General features: G+C 38.8%; 1 protein-coding gene and 1 long non-coding RNA gene across 2 annotated transcripts in view; both read right to left on the bottom strand.

The window, feature by feature from the left end:
- Positions 1–11,646, bottom strand: part of LOC107670616 (kinesin-like protein KIFC3) — a 49,596-nt gene extending 37,950 nt beyond the window's left edge. Inside the window, 1 exon segment of the mRNA XM_016463264.1 lies at positions 10,559–11,646. Within this exon segment, the coding sequence (XP_016318750.1) occupies positions 10,559–10,849 (291 nt within the window). The 5' untranslated portion in view covers positions 10,850–11,646.
- Positions 4,783–5,794, bottom strand: LOC107670617 (uncharacterized). The gene is made up of 3 exons (XR_001632105.1): positions 5,615–5,794; positions 5,227–5,228; positions 4,783–4,973 (listed from the first exon to the last, which is right to left on the bottom strand). It is a non-coding gene; the product is annotated as an uncharacterized LOC107670617 (long non-coding RNA).
- Positions 11,647–12,783: the final 1,137 nt, after the last annotated feature.

Below are 12,783 nucleotides of genomic sequence, written 5' to 3'. Positions count from 1 at the left end.
GCAAAAAAAAAAAAATCATACATTTTCCCCTGATTTACAGAAGACACCCACTAAAATGTCATTCTTAGTCATATTTATAACAAAAATCAATTTATGACATTAAAAAACTAATTTAATCATGACAACTATCGAAAGATTTAACATGGTGATGGATATGACAATGTTAATGTATTTGGTCTTGGCGGAATTGATCTGCTACGCTGCAGCTGCTGCTGTTGGTTATTGCTGTATTTATAGATTATTGCTGCTGCTGCTGCAAGCTAGTACAGGAACTTGCTACTGCCAATGCATACGGCGATGCAGTGCCGTGAGTATTTAAGACATACTGCTGCTGCACAAATAACATACCGGTACTTCAGTACCAAGTCGGTACTAAAAAAATGAAAACGTTACGGTACCAGGTTTTTTTAAGTACCGGTGGTACTCAGTACCCGGTAAACCCGGTTCTTGATGCGCTATCCGAAAGGCGTGCAGATGCGCTCTCTTCATAAAAGCACTGAGACATGGCGACCTCTCACTTATTCTTTTATATATTTTAATATGTACAGGTCAGAATAAGCATGTTGTTTGAATTTTTACATTACACCGAATTACAATAGAACATTATTTCAACCAAACTTTGACATTTTATTCTTCAAAAACTTATTTGAAACCTTAAATGTAGACACTTAACTTGCATTTAATGTGCTTTCTATGGACATAAAATCACTTTTGTAAATTTCTTTTGATGCGGACATCTTAACGTCTTTGACCCATACGTGTTTGTTGAGTATTGAGTATATTTTAAAAACATCAGGCTTTTATGATTCTTACAGTATTGATGTAACTAGAACATGGAGCTCATAAAAAAAGAAAAATCAGCGGCCCAAACTAAACAAATATAACAGCTGATAATATAAAAATATCAGCTGTCACTCTATATCTCCTAATAATATGTCTTAGTAAAGTGATATTGAAATGTTTATGATCAAAGCTCTGTAATTTTTATTGTGGGCAAAATATATACAACGCAATTCAATGATGATTGAGTGATGAACAACTAAACATTCCTTAAAAGCCTGCTGTATAATATTTGATACATTTTAACATGATTTTTCTAAACATGATGTATGGATAATCACGTAAACCTACGTTTCTTTAGTCCAGTCAGTGTTCATCTTGAAATTACTAACAATATAACATTTATTTGTACGTTTACTAGAAGAAAAAAAAATCAGTAAAGCAGCAAAAAGTGTGTAAAAATGTGTAAATTATCAATCACATGACAGAAGGCATGTAGTAAAGTGCAGTATGAAGTCCAAGATGTCTACCATACATGTTTACTGCGCAACAAACAAACAAAAAAAATTACAGGAGACTGTGCATCTGAGACTAAAACAGTCTACAGAGGAGAAATGCTGCGGAAATCCCTGCATGTCTCTCATGCAGTCACATGACCAGACACTTTCCAATGACCAAACTTCAGGGCCATAAACAATCAGTGTAACGGCAAATGAGATTAGAGTGACGGGTCACAGGTCACACTGAGAGACGAGGATTAGTCTCCTTAAAGACAACACAAGAACCTGGACACCGAATAACTAACTGACTAATAATAGTGTCTTTACAATCAGACCCCTGCTCACAAAAACAGCAAAAAGCCAAGAGGACGGCAGTATTTACTACTAGTGCCTCATGCTATCCAGTATTTAATCCAGCAAACAATAACACATTTAGATAGCCACTGTCGGTGTTAAATTTGTTAGTATTTGCATGAACATGCACATGCAAATGTATTTGAATGAAAAGAACAAAAACGTGTAGGGGTCATATTTCATCCCAAAAACAGAAATGGGTGGGGAGCCTACAAAGGTGAATGTTTAACGTTTTTTAAAGGCAGTACATATGCTGTTCTTTTGACCTTTCTTGCGTTGATAAGAAGAAATCACCAAATCAGCATATTTCTGAAGGATCATGTGACACCGAAGACTGGAGTAATGATGCTGACAATTCGGCTTCGCATCACAGGAATAAATTACATTTTGAAATATATGAGAAAAAAAATCAGTTATTTTAAATTGTATGAAGTAAGTGGGTGTGCTTAATTGTCATGAAAATGAGAGCACAATGCAAAAAAAAAAACCTTTTCAAATTTGTGATGAAATATAATATAGACATTAGTTAACTTTCTACCACTTCAGCACAGCAGCATGAAAAACAAAGGCTTTGAACAGTGTAACTATAAATGTCTCTGAATATTCAGTCTGAGCTATTATGTAGTGCACAGAAAACACTCTGCCCCAGTACAAAGGGGTCTTCTTTGGCTGATTTAATGCAAGTCTGGACCCAAAACGAAAGTCAGAGGCTGAAATTTAGTGAGCACTGAATAGCAGCACAAGCAATAAGTCTTGACCCAACAACAAACGCTAGTCACGCTGCACACACACACACACACACAGTCCTGCTGTACCATCAGTCCAGCTTTCCTACAGTCCTGATGAGGCGCAGGGTGGTCCCGGTCCAGCCAGCTCTTGTTAATCAGTGATCCCACCCAACCCAACATCTTTATCTGCTCTGCTCAAAACAATCAAATAACCTGCTCTTAGCCGCTTTACATCTTCAAAATGCTGCTCATGTTGATCACATTGTTAGAAAGAAAAAAGTGTGCATTTACTATCAGGTCAGTGAAGACGTCCTGTGCCTCTACAGAGACAAGGCAGCTTGCATCAAGTGCATTTCACCCATAATCCTTTAAACTGTCAGCAGATGACCTCTTTTCACCGTGATGGCAGGACAGACATTTTAGGACTGATTCAATTCACCCGCACATGACATCTTCACCTGATTTTGGAAAACACTTCAAGCAGTTTGGCTCAAACAGTGGTCAGTCTGTAAGATTTATTGGTGTTTTTAAAAAGTAGTCTTAAAAAAGTAAAAGTAAATTATTGAGACACATTGTGGGTTTCAAAGAGTAAAATGTAAAATGATCATGAACCTGTGTGAACATTCAAACACAAGTATAAATGTGTTTCCTATCCACCCAAAGATAGTCCTTATTCCACCTAAGAAGAAACCTATCAGGCATAGAAAGCACATGTACTCTTACTAGTCTCTCAAAGTGTATTCTGGAATAAAGAAACATTTCTCCCTTTAATCATGGGGTTTTCATTAACTGACCACCAGAGGGAGCAGTAAATACCAACAACAGACCTCAGACAGATTCATTTTTCATGAGGATGTACAGACAGATCTGACATGTACAAACAAATATAACCTCTAATTATCCAACATAAGTCACAGTAAACTACAAAACATTACGGCATCTCAATTACCCCAGAGCCATTCTCTCTCCTTCGCTCTCTTCCCCTAAGATCAATGTACACTCTGTCGTCTGTAAAACAACACTCGGGCCCTTCTGATGTTTCAGCAGAGCTCACGGTGGTCTCCTGGGAGGATCTCACACAACAGACTGCTCTAATGAAACATCCGATCAGCTTCTCTCCCATGATGAAACCACACACCACCACGGATAATCATTTCATCCAGTCCTATAGACGGATATTTCATGAAATGCTGTTGAAAACAGCTGTTTAGTTGAGGAAGAGCCAGGTTTTTCCATCACACTGACATGGTTTTCATCTTCAGCAGCATACTTCCACACAGAGGAGTGTGTGAATCTCATTAGCCTACTTCTGCCTCTAACTCCCGTGTCTCATCTTCTATTTTAGTTCTGCTACCCACATCTACCAACAGACAAAAAAAAAGCCTAATCATGTTCAAACCAACCACTAGTCTAGAGAGACTGCACTTAAAACAGCATTCAAAACACTACATACATCTGAATGCACCTGCGTGAGACGCGTGAAACACCTCAAAACAATATACTGAAATTAAGTATAAGATGTATAGGATACCACATGACCTCTTACAGAAAAGTGATTTTTGACTTGATAAAGTCCTCAAGCATCCTCCAAAAGGTGCATATTGGATCAAACATGAATAAATGGAGAGAACTGACACTTCTACAATTCTTTTCTACCAGTGTACACAATGTAAAAGCACACTTTAAACATTATTATAAAAGTTTTCTTAATTAGTTATGAAGAACAAAAATAAATAAGGGAAAAATTAATAGGCTAATCTAGGCTTAATGCAAGATACTGCACTTGGGTCTTCAAGACTCCACACATGAAGAACGTAAAGCCAACTGCAACAGAACAGCGCAAATATTATGTAATATTCATATTTTATACGTACCACAAAACTTCTAAAATGGTTCATAATCATTTTTTGGAAATTAATAAAAGGCTTTAATTACTAAATTACAATTAAAATCTGAGAAGTGTGTTGATGCTTCATAGGTTGGTGTGTATATACCAAGGTAAACTTGTAGAATATAATAGAATAGACTAAAATAAAACACCTGGAGAAAATAGATTTTATAGATCCAAACAGACTTGGATTCATACACTGTAAAAAATAAATCCGTTAAAATAGTTCACAATGTACTGTACTAATATAAAACAGATTTCCGTATTGATTTTACCTTTATTTTATTAATTTTGCACATCGTGTTGTATTTTAGGGTTAATGGAAAAGTCTGTAAAATTAATGGACAACGTCCTGGCAGAAAATTACCAGCATTTTTAAATGCAAAAACAAAATTATTTTAGGAATAGGTTTAAGATTTTAGTCAGTCTGTACAGACTTAAAAAAACAAAATTAGCTTTCTACAGAAAGAATGTAAGTATATAGTACGACTTCATGTTGAGAGCAATGCAAATGAGTATATCTGGTGTTCAAATTGAATCAAGTGAATTCATCATTGAAATATAAAACAGAAGCTCTTATTAAAGTATCCTGTTAGTTACTGCTGACCATTTCTTTACTCTAGCCTACAGCATCAATCATTCATACTGTATCCGTCAATGCATGGATGCGCACACGCGCGCGCACACACACACACACACACACACACACACACACACACACGTCTGCCACCAGTGACCAGTTTTATGAATCCTGTGGTCCAACAGTCTGTCGCTGTCTGTCTGATTTCCCTGTATCGTTCATTCATCTGCAGTCACCCCCGGAGTGTGTCTCTCCATCTGTCTGTCTGTCTGTCTCCCATTTCTGCATTGCTTTGTCTAAATCACTGTACAAACACAAGGAAGCCAGGGATGCAAGCACATGCAACTTCTCTGCTATAAACAGGCCCATGAAACATTCATCAGTTCCAGTTATTACAGCTGCCCCATCGCCCCATCATGAAACAGTAAAATCACCCTCTCCTTCCCTCCCTCTGCTCCTGTAAATCCCTCCATAGCCCTCCGGCACAAACATCTGTCTGCACTGGACGCCGAGGCATTAAACAGGCATCACCAGACCTGTGCATGTATGTCATGTTTAATGAAAGAGAATAATGTGTTACATATCAGACAGGAACAAAATCTGAATCTTAGACCAGACGGGTGAAATATGAACAGAAAAACAGCACACGTGGTTTTAGTGAAATGTTTCAGCATCCTCTCCATCCGTGAACTCACCTCTGTCCCTGCGGTCTCCTGCTGTTGCTCATGCCTTCATTATTTCATAGCATTTATCTGGAGTGCGAGCACACACAGACACACGTAACACACACCACCACTGATGTCTGCGCCGCTCCGCCACCAGCTAAACCGTCCCTCTTTGTGTCACACACATTTGCGTGTTCATGCAGCTCCTCTCCTCACACACACTCTCATTCTGACACAAACGCTGTTCTTCTTGTCGCTGTTCCTTGGTAACGGTGGAATCTGAGCCGCATCACGCCCCCCCCCGCGCTTCTGCCCTCCTTCCCCATCTATCCCACAATTCCCTCCCTCTCCGTCGCTCGCCTGGCCACAGAAATAAATATTTCAGCATGCAAATGTAGCGTGGTGCTGCTTCTCACTCCACCAACATTTGTGTGCATGCATGTGTGTAGCATCCGCCTACTGTTTGGCACACTGATATTTTCTACATTTATTAATTTGGTAAATGTGTTTATGCATTTATGTTGCATTTAAGGCATAAAGAATTGAACTCACAGCCTTGGTGTTGCTAGTTTCAACACCAACTGATCTACAGGAACACATGTTTTTTTGTGATAAACTGGAAACACATCGGTTAGGGTGATTAATTTCTTTATTTCTGTCAAGATCAATCAAAACAAGAGATAAAGGAAAACTCTTTAATCTATAATAAAAATATATTTTTAAATTAATTTATTAAATATATTATTAATTCATAAATTTCATTTCGTTTTTGGGGAGTTGCACTACACAACATTGTAAAATCTGAACTAACCTTGCCTTACTAAAAATTCAAATGTAATATTTAAGTCAAAATGTAATAATTTCAGAGACGTATTTACACTGACAAACAATTATGATTGTCAGCAGTGGTTCCCACTATATGACAATTTCTATTTTATGTTTTCTGCACGTTGGTCTAACCACACAGCTTATGTTTTCTAAGAAATAGTGAAAAAAAAAAAAGTCCAAACCATTTAAATTTTTCTTTTAAAGGGGTCATATGACGTTGCTAAAAAGAACATTATTTGGTGTATTTGGTGTAATGCAACGGGTTTATGCGGTTTAAGGTTAAAAAACACATTATTTTCCACATACTGTACATTATTGTTGCTCCTCTATGCCCCGCCTTTCTGAAACACGTTGATTTTTACAAAGCTCATCGTTCTGAAAAAGCGAGGTGTGCCCTGATTGGCCAGCTATCCAGTGCATTATGATTGGCCGAATACCTCAAGCGTGTGACGGAAGTGTTACGCCCCTTACCATATTGTGATGCCGTCTCCCAGCAGGACGAGACAAAACCAATAAAACTCATTACAAATGAGGCATTTGTTGCATTCAGTGGGGACATAATTACTGATTATAATGACTTATACTGTCTTTTTACGCGTTGCATTGCATATCGCGCTGCGTAAACATAAAACCATGTCTGCATTTGTGATCGGAAAAACAACAAACAACAAGCCTACTCTACACTGCTCAAAACTTTTTTATTTAAATATAAAAAACGTACTTACAGGCTGTGAGTCAGAAGCGCCAGACTGTCCTTGCAAAGTTGGAACTGCCCCAATTTATAGAAACAGCCTTTGTGCCACAGACGCATTTTAGGCTACTGGTTCAGGAAACAGTCCTCATCCTCCATAAAATGTGCAGCACACATCTGAATATTTGGGTTGAACTGTTCTGGAACAGTGTTGTAAATACAACTTAACCATTTATGCACCAAGAGCTTGTAACACTCCAAAGAGAAAGGAAAAATTTTAATCGCATCATATGACCCCTTTAATGACTATAATTTATAATGGGTCTTTTTTCTTCATTATGCTATCGGTTATCAGTACAAAGTGATTAGTATCACCCTGACATTTGAGGTTAAGCCCCACCCCACCCAAAAAACAAACAAACAAACAACAACAAAAAAAAAAAACACCAAAATGAATTTTAATTCAGAACTAAAAAAAAATATATATATATACTAATCATAGAAGTGGTGTATTCGAATTACTGCCTGTACGAATGAAACTAAACAATGTAGCTGAATAAATAAATAAATAAAGACAAAAACAAAATCTGTTTATGAATTTTTTGGGTAAAATTTGAGGGCATTTCTCTGAAAATTCATGTTCTATTCATTGAATTCAATGCCAAAAAAAAAAAAAGAAAAAAAAAAAGACAGACAGACATGGCTTTTTTAAGCCAGTCACAGCGGGTGAAATTGCTCACTCATTTGTGTGGTGCATTAATTGATGGGCTTCTCAGCAACTAAACTGACACCATTCTTCTGCTCCCACGAGAGCAAACTCTCTCAGGCACTGCTAGGTAACTGGGTTACAAACGCTAACATGAACTAGTACATAGAGAATGTGGCATGCTTTAGGAACATGAATAACTTGCTGATAAACACTATAGACACTATAGAGTACAAACCATTTTAAGTTCAAGTCAGCATTACAAAACCATTCCCAATAGATTGTAAAACCTATCAATTTAAAGCATACTAAAACTGCTGTTAGCAGTCTGTAGGAAAATTATGTGCATTAAAAGTTTACTAAGCAAGGTTCTAAAAGTTCAGTGCCAGCTTTGATAACAAATCTGTGTCAGCTCAGGATTTTTCCATGTATTGACACAACAAGCCTGTTAATGATAATCCAATACTGCCATTCAAGTAAACGTAACACCCTGCAACTCACCGCAACAACCCAAAGCACTGACAGATACACATGGTTAAGCAACTAGAACACTCTTTTTACTTTGAATAACTACACTGCAAGCACAGTATACTTTAATAATGGCCAGAAACATCGTAAAACAGGAAAAATCGTTTTCAAAACGATTCGCGTTTACACATCTACGAAAACGGCCAAAAACACTGTATTACGTAGGCCCTATGCCAGGCCAGTAGTTGGCGCTGTCACCTGGTTAATAAACTGTACCTGTAGGGAAGTCATGATTATATGATGTATATAATGCGTCTCCGCTGTTGGTTGTAATATTGGTAAAGTAAATCCACACTTTGCTGATGAAGCGTTAGCAAACTCTTGAGCAGCAACAACAGTACCATTTACTCTGCCATTGTTGTGTATGTTTGTTCGCGCTTGCCTTTAAAATTGACCCGTACTGCACATGTCTACATGCATAACACATACTACGCAGGCACATGACGTCACCATTTTCAAAGATTCCCGTATTGAGTGTTTACCATAGACTGTATAAAAACATGGACGTAGTGTCCGTGACGTCACCCGTAGAGTTCCGAAGAGCCTTTCTGAAACCCAAAGTGGACAGAGGGGGCCGTCGCCATCCTTGCCACGCGTCACCGCGTGTCACTCCCGGATAATCGAAAATGGGCAAAGAGGCGGGAGCAGGTTGCTGAAACCACGCCCACCTAGCTCGACGGCAGTGTCCACCTGTCACTCAAGTGGCCACGCCTTTAATTATGCAGAACTTTAAGGCTTAATATAATTTAAACGGATGAGTTATAAAAAAATTCACCCCCCTCACAGTTGTCATGAAGGGCAAAATTAGCTATATAGACCAAAATAATTTTTTGAACCAGGCTGTAAACATGTTTTTTTCTGCTGTAAAGTTGGGCATTTTAACATGGGGAGTCTATGGGATTGACTCCCTTCTGCAGCCAGCCTCTAGCGGCCAGTTGATGAATTACAGTTTAAGTCACTTCCTTGTTGGCTTCACGAGAGAGAGCGGGAGGTTGCCGCTTGGTGTTTACACGGAAAAACGAAAAACTGTCGTGTAAACCAACAACTAAAACGCATAAAAAGTTTCCCGTTTTTGGATGAAAATGTTGTTTTCCCCTTAGTTTTGTCACACAACTCGCTCGCACATATAGGCCCCCATGTTACAAATTAACAGCGAACATTCGTACATGCACTCTTAAAAATAAAGTTTCTTTATTGCCATTTATGGTTCCATGAAGAACCTTTAACATCCATGGAACCTTTCCATTCCACAAAAGTTTTTTTTTTTTTGGTAAAGGAAAAAGGTACTTTCGATTTTTAAAATGTTCCTCACACTAAGAAAAAAAAAATACTGAAAGGTTCTTTGGGAAACCCAAAATGGCTCTTTTATTGCACTGCAGTAAAACCCCCTTCTGGAACCTTTTTTTTTTTTTTAAAGAGTGTGACATCAATAAAAAGAAAAACTAACAAAAACAAAAACATTGCAACCAATGAAGAATTTTTCCAAGAATTGATGTTACAGTGGAATAAGCGCGTTCTGTCAAACCAATTCCAGCAAAGCAGAGATTTCTGCTGATCCAACAAGTGAAAGCAAACAAGATTAAGGAAAGCGAACAATGGTAGATTGAGGGCATTCCTTATGAATTAAATTACGATTAAAGAGGACAGGGAGTTCTCTGATTAACCCACTGCTTATGTAACCACTCAGGATTTTATCCACTAAAACAGTCCATCAGACAGCAGAGAACCTTAGAAATGGGACAGCAGAGGGACAGGATGATAAACATCATTCCAGGTACATGAAAATCCCCATGCACTGTAGACTCTATAAAAAGAACATGCTGATATCTAAAAGCAGACGATTGCACAAACAGCTAAGAACAACTGGATGACGGACGGGTGTCTTGAAACATATCCAATTGACTAAAATAGATCTACTAGACATTCAGCAGTGACAGAAATTCACACTCCAGTAGCCCAAAGAACAGGAAACTGAGCCTAAACATTGAACCAGTAAAGCGTCTGATGTTTCGTTAAATCAATAATACAACACTCATAAATGAGAAGACATCAATTATCATTTTGGATTAAATGGAGGTTTCCCAGCAGCAGACAGACAACTTTTACATCAACATAACGTGGTGAAACCTTTTCAGCTCCTGAATGGATCAATCAAAAACGACAATCTTTAATAAACTCCATTTGATGGTGATCAGCATGTATCAGCAAAGTAAAAAGAATTAAAGATCAACCTCAAACTGTGGTGATATTTCCAGCACCTAACATCTACGTTCCTCCCTTCATTCCCTTCATATCCATTTTCAATCTCACCTGTGCTCTCTTCTTCCTCTTGTGCACATTATCCAGGTGCACGGATCTTCTTTTACTTGCTCTACTGGGTCCATCCAGGCATCTTTCAAAGTCATGGACCCTTGAGGACTCTAGTGGTCCAGAACCTTCATGCAAGGTGTGCTTGTTCCTCTTCTTGCGTCGCAGTTTGGCGACATCTGGTCTGTGCTGCTCAGGACCCTCGATAGCCTTGGGTTCAGAGGGTTCCAAGACCCTGGGTCTCCTAAACAGGTTGTGGAGAGACAGCAACACCAGTGTGCACAGAACATACATGGTGGCGCTGACTAATAGAATCACAAATGGGTCCACCAACACGTTCAGTCAGAATCAGAGATGGAGTGATCCCGTTTCAGTATCAGTGCAAGCAGAGAACACTATCTTCTGGTTGAAGTTACAGTTGTGATATCAGCTCTACTGTGCTGCGCTTGTGTAGTGGTGAGATTCTGTCAAACTGAAGTCCAAAAAGAAGGGACTAACCAGTTTGGAATAAAGTCCACCATCAATAGTTGCCTTCTTGCTTCTTTTCCCACCAGTTCTTCGCTGTATTCACACATGCTAAGACTGTTCAGAACAAGCTATTCAGACACCTCAGAGCTCGACTTCTTCTAATGCTCATTTAGGCTGATAATCTGTCCGTGATCTGATCAGCAAATGAGATGGCTGCTCTCATCTCCCATTCTGAGGGAGCGCCGACTAATGCACACCTGCTTTTAAACCCCACAAAGCCATTTTAACCTACCTGGACACATCTATAAAGACACACCCTGATAAACAAGCTCATGTAAGCCAATGCAAACACACGCAAACTTGTAGAATAATAGATGACTAGTTTGCTAATCAGGAATAACCTCCACTGGCACGATCTGATATCCAACAAATCTTTGCCTCCTAATGGTTTTATTGTAATTTTTACAGTCGCTGGATTGCAGGGATAAAACTCTCCCAGGTCAGCCCACTCCTTCTGTCATAACGCTTGGTTTTGATAGTCTTTATCCTAGTTTGTGGTCCATACGACTGGGCAAACTCCAAACGGTCGCAGTCCGGCCGATCCTGCGCTGCGGGTGAACTCCCACACCTCTGCTGAAAGAGAAAATGCGTTTCACTCTTTCTCCCTCCCTTTTCTCATGGGGTCCATCTGTCACTGCAGTAGAGAGAGCTAAGCGTCTCTTAGCGATGATGTAACAACTTTTTGCATCTATGCAAAAAGAAGAAAATCAACTTCAAAATGTATGGATAAAGAAGCCTGTCCATGATTGGTTGTTGCCATGGTGAGATGACCTTGTTAAACTGCGTTTTACAAACCCGTCCATCATGCTTCTTCATGTAATGGGCGACTAAGGGAATGGCTCACAGTGAGAACTGACAGTGTCGATCTTGAAGGCTTGAATATGATTTGTGGTCATAACAGATCACTGAAGCCTTGTTCTGGAACTTCAGGATAAAAAAAAATTGTGTCATGTTCCCTGCATGTGTGTAGAGCAAAAGACCATCTTCTGGTTCATTACCCTTTTTAGCAGCCCGTCTGTCACATAATTCAGATTAAGAACAAACAACAATAGTGCCTTTTATAACCAATAAAGCAGTTACTGCTCAACAGACTAAATGGAATATTACACATTTTATTAAAAATGCTCAGTATAATGTGGGGAAAAAACTTTAACCGCAAATAATTTCACTGCAGAGGAATGCATTTTTTTATAGAGCAGGGGTGTCCGATCTTGTTCCTGAAGGGCCAAAATCCTGCAGAGTTTAGCTCTAACACACTTGCCTGGAAGCTTCTTGCTACTTTGGTTTAGGTGTGTTTAAATTAGGGTTGGAGCTAGTGCTAGGCGGTCTGACAAAGAATCTGTATCGCTTTTTTTTTTTTAGGATTCTGATGGTTTCACCGTTTATCACAGTTTTTCCCTGACTGTCTTTATACGAATCAAAATGCATGAAACCACTGCATTTTAAATCATGACCCAAACAAACATGCTACATGTAGCATGAACAGTTTTTGATGTAAAATAGATTGTACAATTTCAAAATGTTCAAAATTCAAAAACTGAATGGTCTGACCTTAGCTTTGTGAAATTATGCTACTTAAAACCAGTGGCGGAGCCAGGATGTTTTTATAGGGGTGGCCAGGGAGGGGCCAGCAACCAGTCTGGGGTGGCACAGAAATCTTCATTATTTCAATATAAAAATGTGATTGACTATAAAGTATT

Source organism: Sinocyclocheilus anshuiensis, unplaced genomic scaffold (assembly GCF_001515605.1).
Source record: "Sinocyclocheilus anshuiensis isolate Anshui unplaced genomic scaffold, SAMN03320099.WGS_v1.1 scaffold140, whole genome shotgun sequence".
Lineage (NCBI taxonomy): Eukaryota > Metazoa > Chordata > Actinopteri > Cypriniformes > Cyprinidae > Sinocyclocheilus > Sinocyclocheilus anshuiensis.
The sequence above is the reverse complement of the archived record's forward strand: the minus strand, read 5'-3'. Positions and strand labels throughout refer to the sequence as shown.